General features: G+C 47.7%; 1 protein-coding gene across 19 annotated transcripts in view; it reads right to left on the minus strand.

The window, feature by feature from the left end:
* The window catches only part of Ttll1 (TTL family tubulin polyglutamylase complex subunit L1), a 29381-nt gene extending 18468 nt beyond the window's left edge, over nt 1–10913 (minus strand). For 4 of the 19 annotated variants that reach the window (XR_015624262.1, XR_015624257.1, XM_087558254.1 and 1 more), the window contains exons 1-5: nt 10713–10883; nt 6473–6520; nt 5408–5524; nt 2462–2670; nt 834–1014 (exon numbers count right to left, since the gene is read on the minus strand). Coding sequence is in view for 11 of the 19 variants with exons in the window: in XM_087558254.1 (XP_087414380.1) it covers nt 834–1014; nt 2462–2670; nt 5408–5520 (503 nt within the window). In the remaining 8 variants the exon portion in view is untranslated. 19 annotated transcript variants of the gene reach the window in all.
* Nucleotides 10914–22278: the final 11365 nt, after the last annotated feature.

A 22278-nucleotide genomic window follows, 5' to 3' on the forward strand; every position in this document is an offset into this window, starting at 1 on the left:
GCCGTGGGGGGTGAACAGAGGACAGCAGCCCAGTGAAACTGCTTTGTATGAACCTGTGGGGGTGGAAACACCGTCATACACTGTCCGAGTCACAGAATGACCAAACCGAGAGTGAACCCTGGCACGGATGATAAACCGTGCATGTGTGGGTATATGTATGCATGCAATTAATAATAAAAAAATAAAAACAAAAGATTTTGTTGATAAAAGTATATATGTAATTGTTGATAAAGGTAACAAGCCCCCTGCCTCTCTCGAGGTGGAGCTGGGGGGTGACAAGGGAGCCATGGAGGATGTCTTAGCTAGTAGCCATGCAAGGAGCTGCAGGATGGCCCCTGGGAACCCAGCCAAGAAGGATCCTGGGACAAAGTGTAATTAGATTGAAATGCTCTATACAAGATGTTCTATACTCTGGGGACTCCTGAAGGTAAGTCAACACAGGGTGAACTAGACTCCCCCTCCTTCTCTCCTTCCACCGCCCCCCGCAGACCACTCCAGCTCTCCCCAGGGTTCACCCTAGTGACCTGTTCTATCAGGTGCTGCTAATGTTCTTAGATCCCTCGGACACAGGATTGCAGGCCCCCAGCTCTGCAGCAGGTACCTCATTGCCACACTTGTGCCTGCCTCAAGCAGCCTGGGAACCAAGTGGTTCACTAAGCCACTGCTCAGGGCCTGTGCCACATGCCCCATGGCTTACCACGGGGACATCTGTGGCTAATTATGTGTCTTCAGCCACAAGAGCCCTGCTAGGGTGCAACATCACATGCTGGGAAAAGCCGGCACCTCACGTGCAGTTTGGGGAGGGGGTTGGGGGATGTGTATTCTCAACTCACGAGGATGTCTTGCTATCCCGAGACCACTTTTTGATCTGTGAGAGCTTGTTGATGAGGAAGATGCCCTTTCCCTGGGCTTTGCCGCATGGCTTCATGATCCAGGTGCTGGATGGGCTCTTCCGGAATTCTTCCACAAACAGGTTGTAGTCAGCGGGGAGCATGTAGGTGACCGGAACGAAGTCTGGGGTAAAGACACACATTGCCGTAAGGGGCTACCCACCTGGGGCCAGGGCCTGGAAAACATCACCACGGTTCAGGGTTCATCAAGCACCCTGTCACCTCAACCCTGAACCTACACCACAGGACTCCTGCTATCCTATTCCTATGTGTACTAAGAAGGGACCCTGTTGAGTTGTGTGCACTGAAATACATCACCTAAACCTCAAGTAAGCTGTCCAATAGGCAGCTATCATTCCCACTTAGCAGATGGGGAAACTGAGGCCAGAGAAGTTGGTGATAAAATTCTGCCCAAGAACTGGAAAGATGGTTCCGTGATTACGAACGTTTGGCTGCTCTTGCTTAGGACCATTTCTAGTCCCAGCATCTATTGTAGCTCACAACCATCTGACTCCAGTTCCAAGCGACCCGATGCCCTCTTCTGGTCTTCCTGGGTACTGCATGCAGGTGGTACACAGCCATACATTCGGAAAAAAAACGCCATCCCTGAGTGTGGCTCAAGAGAGTGGCGGCACTGGGCACACCTTTGTCCCTTCTAAGTTTCTCTCTCAACAGCCCCATAGTAACAAAGACTCAGGGTCTGAACCAAAATCAGCCCTACCCACCCACCTGGAGACGTCAGAGGCGAAGCAAAATCTGCCTCAACCCGCTCACCCGGCAAAACCAACCACCAATCCCTCAGAACTCCTGAAATGATTAGTTCAATGTGCTGGTTGGTTTTTATCAACTTGACACAAACCTAGACATGCCTGGGAAGAACAAATCTTAATTAAATGCCTCTATCAGACTGGCCGGTAGGGCGTTTTCTTGATTAATGATTGACAGGAGAGGGTCCCGCCCACTGTGGGCGGTGCTATTCCTGTCAGGTTGTCCTGAATCCTAGGTCTGACAAGTTGGTGCAGTCTTTAATCCCAGCACTTGGGAGGCAGAGGCGGGCAAATCTCTGTGCGTTCAAAGCCATCCAGGTCTATAGAATGAGTTCTAGGATAGCAAGGCTACACAAAGAAACCCTTTCTTGAGGAGAAAAAAAAAAGCAGGCTGAGCCAGCGACAAAAAGTGAGCCAGTAATTGGTGCTTCTCCACGGCCTCTGCTTCAGCTCCAGCCTTGAGTCCTGACTTCCCTCAGAGATGGCGTGTGACCCAAGAGTTGTTAAGCTGAAATACACCATTGCGTTTCTTCCCTAGAATGCTTTTGGACATGATTTCTTTCTTTCTTAATTTTATTTATTTAATGTAAGTACACTGTAGCTGTCTTCAGACACACCAGAAGAGGGCATCAGATCCCATTAGATGGTTGTGAGCCACCCTGGGGTTGCTGGGAATTGAACTCAGGACCTCTGGAAGAGCAGTCAGTGCTCTTAACCACTGAGCCATCTCTCCAACCCAATTTCTATCGCAGAACTAGCAATGCTCACTGACTTAGGACCCACGGCCCAAGGGAAGGCACCAACCCAGATAGAGGTATTTCCCATTCTCGTCTTTCTCCGCCAGGGGACTTCCTTCCTTCTCCAGTTCCTTCCTGTATCTCTTAATGTTCTTCACCATCAGGTCCTTGCGGGTCAGCTCATAGTGGTTGGGGAAATGGTTGACGATCTGGTCGTCTGAGAGCCTGTACCCAGTCTCTACGCTGAACACGTTGCGAATGGTCTGCACGCTCATCCTGAAACAGAAGGGACGGGGGCTCGGAGCCAGGTCTGAGTGCGTGTGTGCTCACAGCCCAGTCAGTCCCCCTGGTGTGCTCCGGTGTACTCTGTGGCTGCGGCATGGAATGGGCACTCAGGGATGATGGGCTGTGGCCAGGTGAGGGACAGAATGGCTTTGACCCTGTGCCTTGACACTTGCATCAGGTCCCAGGTAAAGACCGTTCACTGCTCACTGGCTGATGCCAGGCTCCTGGTGCACATGCTCTGTGCCTGGAAGTCTGAAGAGGGACTGGGTCCCTGGGGACTGGAGTTTCAGGTAGTTGTGAGCAGCCATGGGGGGGGTGGTGCTAGGAATCCAACCCAGGTTCTCTGCAAGAGTTCTTAGGGGCTGAGCCATTCTTCCATCCCACCCCCACCTCCCATCCCCCCCCTCCCCAACCCTCCCCTCCCCCCACCCCCTCCCCTCCCCACTCCCTACCCCATCAGGCTGATTGTTAACACAGCTAACAGACAAGGTTGGGCAGAGCCTCTCAGAAGCTAACAGCAGGAAATTAATTTCTGCCCAAATTCAGAGAAAGCATCTGAACACGAATATCGATGTGGTGACCTGAGGCCCCCAAGTCGGCCAGCAAATTTTATTCTAGGGCTCTCACAGAGAGGGCTCAGGAGGAGAGATAGCGGGTTCTACCTTTCTTGTGTTCTTTGTTTTTGTTTTTTTCAAGACAGGGTTTCTCTGTGTTGCCCTCACTGTCCTAGAACTCCCTCTGTAGACCAGGCTGGCATCCAACTTACAGAGATGCACCTGCCTCTGCATCCTGCCACCACGTCCCACCGAAAATGGGTGCCATCTGATCCTACGGTGAAGCCACTGTCCCCATAAACCTCACAGAGGGACAGGGAGGACGAAGGAAGGAAGGATGGCCGGCACCCATGAGGGAACCTCTGAAGAGACAAAGGAGGCCATAGGCTCTCTGTGGACTCTGTCCTCCTCCATGCTCCCCCACACAATAGAGCACGCTGAAGTAACCGACTCCATGATGACCGAAACGGAGCGCCTTTTAAAATGTCTGATCATGCTCACTCTCTCTTCTGATCTTCCTCTCTCCTTCCTCCTTTCTCTCTCTTCCTCTCTTCCTCTCCTGGCTTGACACGATAACCTCTGTGTGTGTGTGTGTGTGTGTGTGTGTGTGTGTGTGTGTGTGTGTGTGTGTAAAAAAAATAAAATAAATAAAATAAAATAAAATGTCTGATCATGAGAAGGTCAGCCACACAGACCCACTGAACCTCAGGGCTCAGCTTTCACAGATGACAGCATGGGACCTGACCCCCATCTCTCTCCCCATAGAGTGGACTTCTTTGTAAGAAATTCCCAGACAGGGTTTCCCTTTGCCCAAAATATTTCCATTTAACATTCCCTAGCAGTTAAGGGCCCCTCTTTTGTTTATTTTACTTTAAAAATGTTTAAGCATGTTTGTCAATGTGTGTATTTGGATCTGTGTGGGCACTCGTGTGAAAATTACGAGGGCCTGGGTTCGGATCCGCAGTGTCCACATAAAAGCCAGGTGTGGCAGTGCTCGCCTGTGGGCTAGCACCAAGGCGGCAGAGAGAGGTGGGGCCCTGCAATGTGCTGGACAGTTCAGAGAGTCTGGCAGGATCTCTGAGCTTCAGTTTCAGTGAGAGGCTCTGCCTTAAAAGCTACAGTGGAGAGCGATAGAGAAAGACACCACATATCAATCTCTGGCCTCCATGTGCATTCACAGAGACACATGGAAACCCAAACACAAATACACATGAACACACACACACACACACACACACACACGATTGGCAACATGGTGTATGCCTTTAATTCCAGCAGCTGCACAGTGAGACCATGTCTTTGAAAAAAGCTCTAAAGCCTTTTGTGGTCGTACACACCTACAGCCTTCGGCTATCTGGAGGCTGAGGTAGAACTAGATGAATCCAGAAGTTGAATGTAAGGCTGGGTAAAATCATAAGATCCCTAATACCTCCCTTCCAAAAGGTAAAATAAAAAGAGCTCCAAAACACTTCTTATCTGAGCAAGGAAGATACTCCATGCTCTCCACTGGAACTGTGGGTCTAATGAGTGAGCTGTCACCTGCCAGCCCCACCTCGTCACTGCTCAGTCCAGCCCTCCCTCTCAGGGCTCAGCGGGAGGAAGAAGTACTTGCTTAGTGCCTCACTTTTCTATCTCTGTAACAAACCACAGTAACCATGGCGATTCATAAGACAAAGCATTCAGCTGGGGACTCACGGTCCCAGAGGGTTAGAATGCTCAGCCATCATGGCAGGCAGGCAGGCACGGTGCTGGAGCAGTAGCTGAGAGAGCTCACATCTGAATCACAAGCATGAGACAAAGAGAGACAGAGACAGAGACAGCGAGCTAACTGGACTCTGGCTTTCGCCACGCCAGCCAAAGAGGAAGAACAAAGACGCCAGACAGTTGGCCAAGAGAAATCGGAGACCCAGCAAACACATCTCAGGGAAAGGCCTAAATGAAGTGGTTCAAGGTTTAGGCCAAGCTCAATAACCTGGTCCTGACAGACAGAGCTGCAAGTGGTTACTGGGAATTGAACTCAGGACCTCTGGAAGAGCAGCCAGTGCTCTTAACCCGCTGAGCCATCTCTCCAGCCCTGAGCTCGGTTTATTTACGTAGAGACACAAATGGTGGAGATGGCTCAGCAGTCTCAAACAGACGACATATTTAGAAGACACAAAGCTTTGTACTCTTACCAGTAAAAATTCCAATCTTCATTTTCTGTCACTTGGACCCACCCTCTCTTCTCAAAGTTGTTGATTAGGACCGACTTCTCAATGTCAGTGACCCACTTCACCCTTCCCGCCATGATCCTGGAAGAGACCCACATCTTTGCACTCAGAAACTTCACCACTGACCAATGCCCCCGACCCACCAAGGGGTGTTGGTTCCCTAGTCATCATGCAAAGGTTAGCTTACACCTACCCTCTGCCCCACAATTGCTGGTGATGTCCACAGACATCAGGTCACCATGTATGGGGAAAGGAGACACTTAAGACATCTAGTATGGGGGATCAAGGACACTGTCAACACTCCACATGCAGACAGGCCTCCAGCACTCCATAAATGCCCAGCCCCTATGCCAACAATGATAAATGGGTTAATTAAATAGTCACCCACTGGCATCCAATGGCATCTGTCTCAGGAACCACGGGAGAGTCGTGAGGGCTAAAAGAGCAGAAAGGGCTCTGTTCAGAGCAGCTGGGGAAGGCTGTTCTGAGAGGAGACCCCTGAACTGACCTCTGATGAAGCTACAACCATTTGCACATCCTGGCCTGGGCATCTTCACCCCTGCCCAGCACTGCCCGTCTGGTCTGTTTGCCTCCCCTTTACCTCTCTCATTCTTTTTGTTTGTTTGTTTGGCTTGGTTTTTTTTTTTAGGACAGGGTCTCCCTGTGTAGCCTTGGCTGTCCTAGAACTCAATCTATAGACCAGGCTGGTCTTGAACTCACAAAGATCCACTTGCCTCTGCCTCCCAAGTGCTGGGATTAGAGGCGTGCGCCACCACTGCCCGGCTACCTAATCGTGCTTTTAAAAAACCGTTGTTAGATTTTATTTATTTTTACTTTGTACATGTGGCCATGGCCACTCACAGAATGCCAGGTGCCTGCAGATGTGACATACACACCTGTCCTCATCCTGCTGAGAAGGGACGGAGCCTGAGCCTTGGGAGGCCAGAGTTTCAGGCTGACCACCCATTCCTCCTCCTCACATACACACATCCTCTGTCCCCTGGCCATCATGGGAGTGTTAGCACTTACCATAGGACCTTCTGCAGCTCCTGGAGCGTCCAGAGTCTCTCAGCGTCACTGACAAAAACACGAGCAACACAGAATAACAAGTGAAACAAGTGACACAGTTTTGGAGCAAACCTCGACCAGCTCAGTAGATTTCCAGCAATGGCATCTTGGTTAGCAAATGCTCACAGAGCAGACTCTTAAATCATAAGGTTTTTGGAGTAGCCTGTCATGGTAGGTCACACATCCTCCTAACACATAGAGGGCAGAGGCAGGAAGAACCTATGCAAGTTTTAAGTTAGCCTGGTCTCCGTCAGGTCCAGGGCAGCCACGGCTGTAGAGTGATGTTCCTGTCTCAAAAGGAAATACAGACGGACACCTTCAATCCCAGTATTCAAGAAGCAGAGGCAGAGGGGTCCCAGTGAGTTTGAGGCTAGCCTGGTCTACACAGTGAATTCCAGGACAGCCAGGCATACACAGTGAGACCCTATCTCAGACCAAAACAAAACAAAACAAAACCAAAAAAGAAAGAGCCTCTGTGGCCACTGCACACATATGCCCATACACTCCCAGAGGCACACACACACAAATAATAAAAATGAGTTCTTAAAACATTTGCACATCATAAAAACTTAATCAAGACAAAGCCATCTGAGGTGACCAACCCTAGCCAGCCAGTCTACAGATCATTTACAGAAGACAACATGCCACCCGCCTGCCCCAGGTGACTGGGTACAGCCTTCACAAGAGGGAGAACAAGATTTCCCATGGCCATCCACAGCCTAGCTTTAAACCTACCCATTCGGCAATGGCAGTCACTTGGCACAGCAGAGAGCTGACTGCGATGGTCCAGTCCCAGAGACCGTGACAGACACATAGGGCAAGCTGCTTTAACAACACAGGGACGGTGAAATGGCTCAAAGGTTAAGAGCATTGACTGCTCTTCCAGAGGTCCTGAGTTCAATTCCCAGCAACCACATGGTGGCTCACAACCATCTACAAAGGGAGGTCTCTGATGTCTTCTTCTGGTGTGCAACTATACATGTAGACAGAACATTCATATATGTAAAAAATACATAAATAAGTAAGGTTACAAACAAACAAAAAACAAACCAATACTGTGACAAGCTTGGGTGTGATCCTGAAGGGGACAAATCAGGTATCGGCTGTGTCCCAGAACCTCTCCCCGCTCCCCCAAGTCCATACAGGGTCCTCCACAGTCCCATAGTTCTGCTGGACAAAAACACAGGCCTGATGGCTGTCGCAGGGCGACCCAGCCGGTTTTTGGACATTCACCTCAGGTGAAGTTATCAGCTCCCGGGCCATGCAAGGCCAGCCTGGCCCTACCTGTGCCACCACCTCCAACCTGCACTACTCCCTCGGAGCCCTGTCTTCTCTCAGCCCTTACTCCTCCCTCTCCAGCTCCTACCTTCTTCCATCCCCCATCCACCAAACTGAATGTCTGGAGCCTGTGCTCTTCACACAGATCTGGCCCCTTCTCAAATGTCCACTCCCAAGAGTAGCTTTTCCTGACAGCCCATCTTCAGTTCGACAGTGCCACAGACACTTTAGAGCAGTCCCCCACTTTCCATAGAGGATGTACTCCAAGACCCTGCTTGGCGGCTGAAATTCTACATAAACTCTGTTTCTTCCCATCCATGCACCAGTGACAAACTTGTACATCTCTATCTCTACTTGGAGAGCTCTTTCCAAGTAGCCAGGATGGCCAATCCTACACTTTGGGGCCCACTACTATGGGTAAAGGCAGTGTGATAGCACAAGGCGAAGAAGAATTACTGTTTCAGGCAGGACAAGGCACTACAAGGTTAATACTTCAGAAAAGTAATCACAATGCTGGACCACTTACAACTTAGTAACCATTTATTTCTTGGGACTGGAGAGATGGCTCAGTGGTTCAGAACACAGGAAGCTCTTGTACCCATACTGCAGTTCAAAACTGTAACTCTGTAGCAGAGAAATCTGACACATGCTCAGCCAGCGCCTGGTACACAAGTCACACATAAGCAGAAACATCCATTATTTTTAAAAGAACTATGTATTTCTAGAATCTTCTGAACTGAAATCGTGGAAGGCCAATCCATGGATATGGGGAGTTACTGTATTTTCTCTACGGTATACATGTTGTTTGCTGGCTAGACTGGCTCTTACTCATGGTGTGGCTGGCCCATGGGTCATGTACATGGCATCATAGCATCCCAAGGAACTAGTCAGAAAAACTGCCTTTTGAGCCTGGAGTGTGGCTGATTGGTAGAGCACTTGCCTGGCTTACAGGGGCCCTGGGATTCCTCCCCAGCCCAAGGGAAGAAAGGGAAAGGGAAATGAAGCCACGGAAGGAAAGGAAGACAGAGGAGGAAGTAAGATTGGCTCTTGCGTTCCCCTCACCAGTGATGTCCTGATTCAGATTCTTTGGAGGAACATCCAGGGAGCTGTTAGATGATTCTCACCCATGCTCAAATTTGAAATCTGCTTGTCTACTTCATGTTATGTCTCTACACAGACACAGCAGCACAGGACTACCAGCATGCCACACTTCCTGCTGAAGCCCCAGCCCCCAGACAGTGTCTAGCAACAGTAGGTACTTAGTAACTACCTGATGTATTGTGCCAGGCCTGGTGGTGCCATGCCTTTAACCCCAGCACTGGGGAGGCAGAGGCAGGTAGATCTCCATGAGTTCCAGGACAGCATGGTCTACCTAGTGAGCTCCAGGACTATTCAGGGAGACCCTATCTCAAAAAATAACAACAACAACAACAACAATAGTTTGGCAAGATGGCCAAGCAGGTAAATAAAAGTAGTTGTCTCGTAAGCTCAGAGACCTGATTTTGATTCCTGGAAGGCACATAAAGGTGAGACCCAACTCCACAATGTTCCCCTCTGACATCCATATGTAGTACAAGTGTGCCCACATACACACAATGATGAAATATAAATGACAAGTAATAAAAAAGAAGTGGAGTCAGGCATGGTGGCACAGCCTTGCAATCCCAGTGCTTGGGAAACAGAGGCAGCAGGATCAGAAATTTAAGGTCATCCTCGCCTACATAGGGAGTTCCAGGCCAGCCTGGGCTACATGAAGCCCTGTCTCTGTAAAACCACAAAATAAATTCACTCTGTATAGGAGCAGATAAGTGCTACTCAGGCCAATCAGTGGGTGAGAGGAAGTCCAGCCCTCCAAGGTTGAGAAACCAGCAACAATCGCCCTAAAGACTTGGCTTTCTAGGAACATGCAGTATGCAACTCGGGGAAGATGGGCAGCTCAGGCCTGCTGGAGTACGCCAAAGAGCTTCAGCACCTGCTGTGGTGATTACAGCCCCAGACAGGGGTCAAGACAGCCTTCCTAGGACCACAAACAGATGAGAACTTACCGGAGTCTCATCGCCTTTCTGTGTCCAGCCTCAGAAGGCAAGGACCCTGCTTCTCTCACTTCGACATTTTTACAAATCAGAGACAGTGAAGTCTCAACAACACCAGGATTCCCAGTATCTATATTCTTTTCCAACAAGCTTTCAATGAATGGGAGAAAAAGCTATCTCTAAGAAAAGAAGAACTACACGGCTGGAGAGATGGCTCAGCTATAAGAGCCGGTACTGCTTTGGTTTGGTTCCCAGCACTCTGCTCACTACCTTCTGTATGTAACCCCAGCTCCAGGGGCTCCCATACGCCCTCTTCTGGCTTCCACCAGCACTTGCACTCACGTGCACACACCCGCACTGAGACACAAACATACACATAATAAAAATTAAATAGTGAAGAATATTTAAATAAAGAAAATACTATATAATATTGCACACCCATGACCTGCATCCCTCTCCACACCGGCGTAGGTTGCCAGTGTCATGACCTAAAGTGGTTATCTACCAGCGTCTCCGATTCGTTGAGAGCAGAGCGGGGCTTCTCTTTGTGTGCTGTCAACATGCTGTCACTGTATTATGCTCATTAAATGTTTCCCAAACAAAGCCTGCCTTACCAATTCCGACTTGGTTTGCAGGGGTATACTCTCTGCGTCCAGTTGAGAATGTAGTCCCTGCAAACACCCCTCTCGGTTCCCCAGCCCTGCTCCACAGACGACCACAACTGCCACCCCATCCCCCCAACAAAGAGGACAGCATCTCGGGTCGGTGCAGTCTTGCAGAGGAGCAAGAGAAGCGGCCTTGAGCTCCTCGCACAGGTGCGGCTCCCCCCAACCCCCGAAAAAGAGATGCCACCTCAAACAATACAGACTGCGGATGCACTGAAAGCCTACCTAGACTAGCCCGTGAGAAAGACAACGATGCAATTACAGCAATCGGAAGGCACAACGCAAGTCCCAGGAGATCAGTGAAGGAAAGGACGCTGAGTAGCGAAGACACTGACTGGATAAGTAGCAGGAGCTAAACCGCCCGGATCCTCCACCGGCGCGCCCGCCCGCGCGTGCGCAATCTCCTCGCGCGGCCACGCCCACGGCGCACAGTACCCTGCCCGGCCTGTCTACTGCAATCAGTCGGCCCAGCGCACTCCACTTCCGGAGAGGTGTCCTAGCAACCGAGAACGCGACTACCGGCGGCGCTACTGCTTCCTGTTTTGTTTTCTGTCCACGGTGGTGACACCTTCTTCCCTGCCTCAGTTTTTTTCTGTGAGTTATCCACCGCTTAGAGGCTAGAAAGCGATGGGTATCCTATCCGCGCACCCTTCAGGGCACATAAATGAGAGTTGTAAGGGCCAGGGCCAGCGGGTAAAGACGCTTGAGGCCAAGCCTTATTACCTCAGTTTGACCCCTGGGACCTACCTACATGCTGGATGGAGAGAACAGACACAAGTAGTCCTCTGATCGCCGCTCGTGTGCCATGTTGAACGCACCCCCTGCCCCAAGCTCACACACAATAAATGTTATTTAAAAATTAATGGATCTGGAGAAATGGCTCAGAGGTTTAAAGAACGCTGGGTTATTGCATAGGACCCAAGTTCAGTTCCCAGCACCCACATGGTGGCTCACGACCTTCTGTTAACTATGCTTGTGATGCACTGAAATATGTGGACTAAATACACACACACACACACACACACACACACACACACACACGCACGCATGCAAATAAAAATTTAAAATGAAAAGTAAATTTTAAAAAGACAGGATACAAGGTGACAGACTGATCCAGGCATCTGGAGGCCAAGCGGGGTACTGGGCAGGGTAGGCCATTGTCTGCTTCTATTGTCACTCCATTTTGCCATCCAGAAAACAGAGATGATGATTAACTCATGTTTCTGAAGTAGTGTAATGTTAACATTTCATTCAGCATGTAGTGATGGCGAGGGGCCCTCTCCAAGGATTTGAAGCATTCTTCCAAACAGTATGTTTTATGTGTGCCTGTGTGTGCATGTGTATGGAGACCACAGGCCATCTTCGGGTGTCTTTCCTAAGACACAGGCTATAGTTCCTGAGCGGAGCACTACAAAAGTCGCTGAGCCACAAGAGCCGTCAAAGCAGCAGCAGGCCCCTGCTTCCCAGAGGTCCCTCCTATGGTGGCCTCAGTAAACTGTCCCACAGGAGTTGTCCAAAATGACTGCTCCTGTCAAAATGGTGGCACCACCACAACTCCTCAGCCTGCTGCGGTCCTGGTCCCTGGAGCTGCAGGAACTGTCCACCACCTTCTCTGCCTCAGCAGGAGCTGCCCCTCGGTGGCCATCCACAGTGACACATCTTTCCTGCCTCAGCTTACTGCCTCCATGAGGAGCTGTCCACGGTGGCAACACCTTCTTCCTTGCATCAGCCTACAGCTTTGAAGCAGTCCTCAGTGGCAGCACCTTTTCTCCAGCCTCCCTGTCTCCCCAGCATCCCCACAGAGATGGCCCCTATACAAAAGCCGGTTGCAGCCAGGAAGGACTTCCCACCCTAACCCATGGACCAATGAAGGGAAATGGGGGTGACGGGGGTAGGGGGTGAGGGATGGGGGAAGGGTGTGTGTGGAAAAAAGCCACCAATCCCTGAGCAGGAAAACCATCCAATCCCTGAAGAGGAAAACTCACCAATCCCTGAGCTTCCTCGGGCGTAGGCCTTGTAATCCCACCAATCCTCACTCTGGAAATCTCTGCCCTGAGAAGCTCCGCCCCTTCAGAAATCCTATATAAGCGCTGCCCCTGTCCTGCTCCCAGGAGCAGAGAGAGGGCAGCCATCCCTAGATTTCTCTCCCTCCACACCCTGGACCCTCCAATAAACCTAGTGAGATTTTCTGCTTGGCGTGACTTTTCAAGAAGCCAAGACGAGGGCTGAAGATGCTCAGTGGTTAAGAGCACCTACTGCTCTTCCAGAGGTCCCGAGTTCAAATCCCAGCAGTTGCTCACAACCATCTGTAATGGAATCTAGCGCCCTCTTCTGCTGTGTCTGAAGACAGTGCCAGTGTACTCATATAAAATAAACAAAAGTAAATAAATCTTTAAAAACAAGCCAAGAAGAAAAGAGGCATTGAGGAGAAGAGAAAAAGCAAAGAAAGGAACAGAGCTGAGACCCCTGAGCTCCTCAGCACAGCTGGGGATGCCCTCTGGTGGGAGCTGCAACGCCTCTTCTGGGAAGGCTTCCTCTCAAAGTCATGTGGTTCCTGAGCTCCTGTGTCTCAGGATGCGCTTCCACTAGGACACTGTCCCACCTCAGAGCTGTGTGGCTCCTGGGCTTCCAAGTCCCAAGATACCCCCCTACCTGAGCAGAAACACTTATTCAAGTCACCAAGGTTTTTTGTTGGTGTGGTTCCCCTGCCTCAAGATCCCAAGTAGGAAGACTGTCTAGCTAGCAAGCCCCAAGGACCTGCCTGTCTGTGGTGGTTTGACTATGCTTGACCCATGGGAAGGGGCACTATTAGGAGGTGTGGCCTTTTTGGAGTAGGTGTGGCCTTGTGAGCCACTGTGGCTGGTGGATTTTGAGGTCCTATGCTCAAGCACCACTCGGTGCAGAAGAAGCCTCCTGGCTGCCTACAGAGGACAGTCTCTTCTGGTTGCCTCTAGATCAAGATGTAGAACTCTCAGCTCCTCCAGCACCATGTCTGCCTGCACTCTGCCATGCTTTCTACCCTGATGATAATGGACTGAGCCTCTGAAACTGTCAGCCAGCCCCAATTAAATGTTGTCCTTTTTTTTTTTCTTTTTTTTTTTCGGAGCTGGGGACCGAACCCAGGGCCTTACGCTTGCTAGGCAAGCGCTCTATCACTGAGCTAAATCCCCAACCCAAATGTTGTCCTTTCTAAGCGTTGCCTTGGTCATGGTGTCTCTTCACAGCGATGAAACCCTAAGACACTCTCTCTCTCTCCCCCAACTGTGGGATTCCAAGCACATGTCACTATGCCCTATTTTTCTTCTTTTGTTTATTTTTCAACACAGGGTTTCTCTGTGTAGCACTGGATGTCCTGGAACTCACTCTATAGACCAGGCTGGCCTTGAAGTCAGACATCTGCCTGCCTGTGCCTCCCTAGTGCTGGGACTAAAGGTGTATGCCACCATTGCCCGGCTTGCAATCACTGGTCCTGTTCAATTCTTTTGCTGAATTCCATGCTTTTCTCAAAATTTCCAGTTTTCCTGAAAGCAGAGGTTCTCAACCTGTGTATCATGACCACTTTAGGGAGTCACATATCAGATGTGTACATTAAGATTCATAGCAGTAGCAAAATTACAGTAATGAAGTCACATCAAAATAATTTTATGGTTAGGGGGTCACCATTACATGAGGAACTATGTTAAAGGGTCTCTTGGAGATGCCCCATTTTATATAGGTTCTGTGGCAGAACTCAATGCTCTTGATAGCCCAGCAAGCACTTTACCAACTAAGCTATTATCTATTTATAGTGTGGGGGCTGTGAGCGCCTGGTGCTACAGCTAGACGTAGAGATCAAAAGCAACTTGACAGATTTAGTTCTTTCCTTCTATCAAGTGGGATCTGGGGGTCAAACTTAGGCTGTCAGTCTCAGCAGCAACCTCTCTACCTCCTGAGCCATCTCACTGACCCCTCAAATAGACATACATCTAAAAGTCCTTCCTGGCTGGGCGTGGTGGCCCATGCTTTTAATCCCAGCACTCAGTCAACAAATGCAGGCTGAGCTCTTTAAATTGTGAGCCTCAGTTCACACAGTGAGGTCTAGCACACCCAGGGCTACATAGTGAAATCCTGCCTCAACCAAACAAAACAAAAACCAAGGGACCAGAGCAGTGGTTCTCAGCCTACGGGTTGCGACCCTATGAGGGTCAAATGATCCACTCACAGGAGCTGCCTAAGACTATCAGAAAACACAGATATTTATGTTATGGTTCATAACAGTAGCAAAATTACAGTTATGAAGTATCAATGAAAATAATTTTGTGGTTGGGGGCCACCACAGCATGAGGAACTGTACTAAAGGATCACAGATTGGGAAGGTCAAGAACCACTGGACTAGAGAAACGACCCAGGATTGATTCCCAGCGTCCACAGAGCAGCTCACAATCGTCTGTGACTCTAGTTCCAGAGCATCTGACACCCTCTTTTGGCCTCTGTAAACTCCAGGCATGCATGTGATACACAAACACATGTGGAGACGAAATACTTATACATATACGTTTCTCATTAATAAACGATAACAAAGTTATTTAAAGAACAAAACCATCCCTCCCTCTAGAAAGAGGCAGCCTGCCAGCGAGAAAGGAACAGCATCTGTGTCAGATCCAAGGACCAGGTGGATTTAAATTACATTACCTCTCCGAACCTCAGTTTTCTTGTCAGTAAATTGGAAAGAACAGTTTTTACATAGAAGGGTTTGGGGGTTTGAGCATGGTAACTGAGGCAGGAAGGTTGCTTGAGTCTGGACTAAAGCATCTTATTTGTTTTTTTTTGAGACAGTGTCTCAGTATGTAGCCCTGGCTGTCCTGGCTGCATAATGGAGATGAATTGGTACAGGTTGGAAATGAAGGGCATTGGAAAGGCTACTGAATGCATACATACATACATACACACACACATACATATACACATACATACATACATATATACACACATACACACATACATATACACACATATACACATACATACACACATACATACACACATACATACACACATACACACATACATACATATATACACACATACACACATACATATACACACATATACACATACATACACACATACATACACACACATACATACACACATACATACACACATACACACATACATACATATATACACACATACACACATACATATACACACATACACACATACATACACACACATACATACATATATACACACATACATACATATACACACATACATATATACAACACATACATACACATACATACACACATATACACACATACACACATACATACATATATACACACATACACACATACATATACACACATATACACATACATACACACATACATACACACACATACATACACACATACATACACACATACACACATACATACATATATACACATACACACATACATATACACACATACACACATACATACACACACATACATACATATATACACACATACATACATATACACACATACATATATACACACATACATACACACACATACATATATACACACATACATACACACATACATATACACACATGCATACATATACACACATACATACATATATACACACATACATACACACATACATATATACAACACATACATACACACATACATACACACATACATACATATATACACACATACACACATACATACACACACATACATACATACATACATACATACATACATACATAAGCAAGCCATAGTTGGTTGAAATCCTGCCTGTGACGTGAAACTGGAGAGGCTGAGGCAGGAGGATGGGAAGCTCCTGGTTAGCCTAAGCTACATAGCAAGACCTTATTCAAACAAGGTAGCATCCTAGGCATGGCACACGGCAGCATCAAATACTTGTTGGGTTAGTGCATAGGGAAGGAGCTACATGTATGCACCATGCCTCCCCTATGAAAGACCAGGCTTATGAGGAGCAGCTAGAAATGCACCTGGCATGTTTGACCAGTTCCTATGCACAAAGCCTACATGGCCTCCCTATAGTTACCAAAATACAGGCGAGCCCTAAGGGAAATCAACCTCGGAGGAAGGGTAATGGGAGCCATGGTGGAACATTTGCTGGGAGCTCAGGGCTCTGTGAGTGAACGATCAGAGATAGACAGACTGCCTCTCAGCGCTAAGCTAATCCCGTTAAGTTTGCTTTTATAAATGCTTCGAGGAGTTTGAGGCAGGATTAGACAGCATGGTGAGACCAATCTCCAAACAAAACTGTCGGGAATCGCCACACAAACCATACGAACACTGATCTCAGTTAAGCAAGAAGTTTATTGAACGCACACCCCAAGACTGAATGGCACCCGTCTGTCCTGAAAGCAGACTTTTTATAGGAAAAAACAGGTTCAAACGTTTAAAGGGCAAGGAGGGGAGCCGTCCAACATTTTGGTTAACTAGACAGAGCATCATCGGCTAACCTTTAAGCTGATTGGTCCTGAATGAGGTAAGAGAGAGGCGGGGCTGGGGGTGGATAGTGATGAACAGGGAGCTTCAGAACATTGAGACAATGGATCCTAAGTAATTCAGCCTTAACCTTTTGGCTTATTAGCAACATTCTTCAGTGTCATCTGGGATAATTACATCTGGGAAGTGGAGTCTGAGAACCTGAACTTAACTTTCACCCTGTGAGCAAAATGGATACTGTATACAAAATGGCTACAGTTGTGTTAAAAGGAGCAGGCCTTAACAAAAAAGCCAAAGCATGCACATACACAATACACACAGGTTAGCAAGAAACAAACCAAGTCCAGATGTAAACCCTCAGCCACTTCTCCAGAGCTATGCCTGCCTGCATGCTGCCATGCTCCCTGTTAAGAAAATGGACTAATCGCTAAAGCTGTAAGCAAGCCCTTACATAAAAGCTTTCTGGTATAAGAGTTGCCTTGATCACAGTGTCTCTTCCCAGCAATAAAACAGTGTCTGAGATAAGGTGTGAGGCCCTGGGGATAAGAACCAAATGATGATGGTGATGATGATGGTGGTGGTGGTGGTGGTGGTGGTGGTGGTGATGGTGATTGTGCTGGGCACAATGGCTCACAAGCATTGGTCTGAACAACCTTGACTGACCGAATGAATAAAGGAATGAATGAATGAATGAATGAATGAATGAATGAATGAGCTGAGTCTGTAGTTCAATGGGTAGAGTGCTCGCCTGGTATATATGATGCCCAGTGTTCAGTCCCTAGAAGGAAATAAAATGGAACATAGCCAATGGGAGATAATGATCCCAGCATCTGAGAAGACGAGGCTGGAAGCTTAGAAGTTCAAGGTCAAGTGGACAGTGGTGGTGCTCACCTTTAAGCCCAGCACTTGGAGGCAGAGGCAGGAGAATCTCTGTGAGTTTGCGGCCAGCCTGGATTCCAGGACAGCCAAGGCTACACAGAGAAACAACTACGGCAACAAAAAAGTTCAAGGTCATTCTTGGCTATTTGCGGAGTTTGGGATTAGCCTGGGCTACATGAGACCCTCTCTCAAAAACTGCCAAGAACAGGAGAGATGGTTTGGGCTCTCACTTTTAAAACCATGGAAGTGCAAATAGGCACTATATTAATATCTTAATTATATATGATTTTTATTTATTTTTATTTATCTGAGTACGCTGTCTTCAGACACCAGAAGAGGGCATCAGATCCCATTACAGATACTCATGTGGTTGCTGGGATTTGAACTCAGGACCTCTGGAAGAGCAGTCAGTGCTCTTAACCGCTGAGTCATCTCTCCATCCCTATATATGATATTTTATTTATTTTTTAAAATATTTATATTTATTTAATTATATGACTACACTGTAGCTGTCTTCAGACACACCTGAAGAGGGCACCAGATCCCATTACAGATGGTTGTGAGCCACCATGTGGTTGCTGGGAATTGAACTCAGGACCTCTGGAAGAGCAGTCAGTTCTCTTAACCACTGAGCCATGTCTCCAGCCCCGATATTTTATTTTTAAGATATTATTTACTTTTGAGCAAGACGATCCTGCTATGTCACTCTGGCTGGCCGGGAATTCTCTATGAAGACAAACTCATGGGGATCTGCCTGCCTCCGCCTCCTAAGTGCTGGGTCTAAAGGCATGTGCCACTATACTTGGCTAAATATATCTGATTTTTAAAAATTACCTGAATTGTTCCTCAGATTTTTAAAGCTGTTTTGAAGAATGAGGTTCTCTCTTACCGTTAAGATGTCTAAACCAAGGAGCTAGTCTTAATCCAGGATGGATCCACTTTTGGGTTTGGCTTTCTGCCCAAGTGGCCATCTGCTGTAAGTCTGTGCCACAACTAGAAAATTAGACAACGTTTCCAACAAACAAAAACACTGAGAAATTCTTGGAAGATCCAAAAACTGAAGAGCGTGGAAGTCCCAATTAAAAACACTCAAAAGAAAAGTAAGGTTTCCATGTGAGCCCTTGGAATTAGCCCCCACCCAGCCCTGCCCCAGGGTGGAAGGGGCCAGAGGAAGGCAGGAAAGTGGGAAGTCACTTGCTGAAACGGTCTCCTGAGAGAGCGATGGATATGCTTGATGGGTAGGCAGAAGCCATCAGAGAAGTTAGTAGCCCACCTAATGCTTTAAGGCAGCGGTTTTCAACCTTTCTAATACTGCGACCCTCTAATACAGTTCCTCACGTTGTGGTGACCTCCAACCATACATTATTTTTGTTGCTCCTTCATAACTCTCATTTTGCTACTGCTATGAATGGTAATGTAAATATCGGATGCGCAGGATGTCAGATGCGAAAGGGTCCTTTGTCCCCAAGGGGTTGCAACCCAGAACTTTGAGAAAGGCATGAAACTCAGCAGAAGAACTGAGCAAGATGCCAGGCAGTGGTGGCACCCATGCACCTCTAATCCCAACACTCGGGAGGCAGAGGCAGGCAGATCTCTGAGCCAGCCTGGTCTACAGAGACAGCTCCAGGATAGCCAGGCCTACACAGAGAAACCCTGTCCTAAACAAACAAACAAACAACAAACAAACCAAAACAAGCACTGAGACCAGCACACCAGACAGGGTCAAGCCACCTGCCAAAGCCTGTCTGTCACCTGCTTTGCACAGCTCAGGCCCAGCTCTTACATTTTGAAGTTCATTGATAAAGATGAGAGACCGAATCTTTTTTTTTTTTTTTTTTTTTTGGAGCTGGGGACCGAACCCAGGGCCTTGCGCTTGCTAGGCAAACACTCTACCACTGAGCTAAATCCCCAACCCCGAGACCGAATCTTTTAAGTTCAGACTCCGTTTCAGAGAACTTAACCTAAGTTTGAACTCAAGGCCCATACCTAGCAGTAGTTTCCAAGTTACACCCCCACAAAACGTGAACTCCAGTTTCGAGGGGAACCCTAACAAGCTACATCTCCAGGTAAATCTCCCCCAACAAATCCAGCATTTCCAGGTTCATCCCCAACCAGCCTGCCCGCTGCCTAACAACCACCAATGCAGAGGGAAGCAGAAGTTAAGTCTATGCTTGCTTCCCAGCACCAGTCAATTATGCTAAAGGCCATAGTAGCTCTTCAATTCAAAACTGTCCTGTACGCTGGTGGTGGGCTGATCCCCAGCTAGCTCCAATAAAGACCCTGGAGTGATTGCATTGGATCAGCTCCTGATTGGTCCTTTGGGGTTCGCTAACACTTCCTTGGCACTGTAGAGGGCCGCAATAACATTCGCCACCACAAGATGGCGCTGGCTCCCACTGCACCAGCTGACTTCCTTTCAGGAAGTTAACTGTGTGCGCATGTGCAAGAGTGCCTTCGTGCCAGGTCTTTGCCCACTCCGGGGCGGGCCTAATGAGATCATGGGTAAGCGACCAATCAGGTGTGGATGCGCCGCGCTAGGGTGAATATAAGCTGCGCCATGGCGGCGCGCGGGGCCTCTCCTTAAGATTCAATAAACGTGGGGCTGGGGATTTAGCTCAGTGGTAGAGCGCTTACCTAGGAAGCGCAAGGCCCTGGGTTCGGTCCCCAGCTCCGAAAAAAAGAACCAAAAAAAAAAAAAAAAAAAGATTCAATAAACGTTTTAGCTGTAGCAAGGATTCGTATGTCCCTGCGTGTTTTCTTGCTGGCGAGACAGCGCGGGACATTTGGTGCCGAGAACCCGGGGGAAAAAGCCACACCATCACTGGCGCCGAGGAGAGCCTCCGTTCACGGAAAGGGTCCAGAAGCTACAGGACGCTGAGAGACAATGTTTAGCCTTGATCTGTTCCACCTCACTCCCTTGCTAGATGCGGCGGAAGTCTTTATTATCGTTTTGACAGCCCTCGGGCTTTCTCTATTGGCCTTTGAGTTTCTAGTTACTGCCAGGCAGCGTCAGAGGTCGCATGGGAGCCGCCCAGCTGTAACAGCAAAGCAAAGAACGCGGGAGGAGGGGCAAGGCAGCGTGTCAGAAACAGTGTTGGATAAAAAAAATTAAAGAGCTCAAGGAAAGACAAGCAGACAGTCCCCTCTGCGGAGGTGAGACAGTGGGGAAAAAATGCCCCAGGAGAGAAAAAGGGAGGAGATAAAAGGAACACAGTATTTTGGGAGAAAAATTTTGTCTTTGTGCTTGTAAAAGGTGTGATTAGGCCCTGGAAGTTTCACAGAGTCATACTGATCAGACTTGATAGAGGTAGACCGCCTGGAAATTTATTCAGGAGAATCAAACAAAAGGACATCTCAATGCCCATGCACAGCTTGATGGAGTTAATGTAATTGGGTTGTGAGTAAAAATATTCAGGACTGTGTTTCACTTCCATACCATTGGCGAATGTCAGTCGTGCTGCTCAGATAATATATCTCAGTATCTTACAGGAATTGGGTTTCAACACGTTGATGGACTAGTCCAGGAATTGAGACAATCCATCGTCCATATCAACTCCACTCGAGTGGATAGTCACCGTGAAAGTGGTGGGAAAGAGAAAATCCTACCTCTCTGCTGACACCATCTGGTTTTTTCCCTCTTTGTCTATTGTCTGTCCTTGGTGCACCAAGCTATCCCCATGTCTGTCAGTTTATGTCTGTGGTTCTTGCTTCTCGTTGTTTAAATGTTTTATGTTTCATGTTCAAAAGAAAAAATGGTAAAAACTTTATCTGCTGGTCGTTCACACCTTGACTTGGTTTTAACTCGCTTCAAGAAGGGAACAATAAATAAAAAGCAGTTTCAATTGGGTTTTAGAGCCTACATCTGTAGCTAGAAGCCTAAGTCCTCTGGGCAAGCTCCCCAGGGGGTGGCTAAATGTTTATACTAACCGATCCTAAAGGCACCAGGAGCTTCACAGCTTCTATGGTAATAAGACTGATGGCTGTTAATCTTAGAAAAATCTTTGACTGTGATTATTAGACTCAACAGGTGACAAGGTGCTTCTCTTAAAATCATAGCTAAAAAGGTAAAAATGGTGTTTGGTCTAAATATTAAAGATATGTGTAGCCACTTCAATTTTGTTTCTCATTGGTTTTAAATGTATAAATATGCTCTACTTGCCTTGGTCATAAATTGTTGGCTCTTAAGTTGTTAGATATGGTTAAAAAGGTATAATATTGGTAACAAAAAGTTGACATAAAGCTGGTAATTTAGATAGAGTCATTCTAGACAACATGTGGCATGAGCCAACCTAGGGAAACAGATCTAAATTGAGGTAATATTTTTATGGAATTCTTATTCTGGAAACCAGGCTTCTAAAAGAATTTAGGACAATGTCTCCTTGTTGAGGTATTAGAGACTACACCATCGTGCGTTCATATATAGGAACTGGCAGTCAAACTTT

The sequence above is a fragment of the Rattus norvegicus genome, chromosome 7, assembly GCF_021556685.1.
Source record: "Rattus norvegicus strain SHRSP/BbbUtx chromosome 7, alternate assembly SHRSP_T2T, whole genome shotgun sequence".
NCBI classification, from domain to species: Eukaryota; Metazoa; Chordata; class Mammalia; order Rodentia; family Muridae; genus Rattus; species Rattus norvegicus.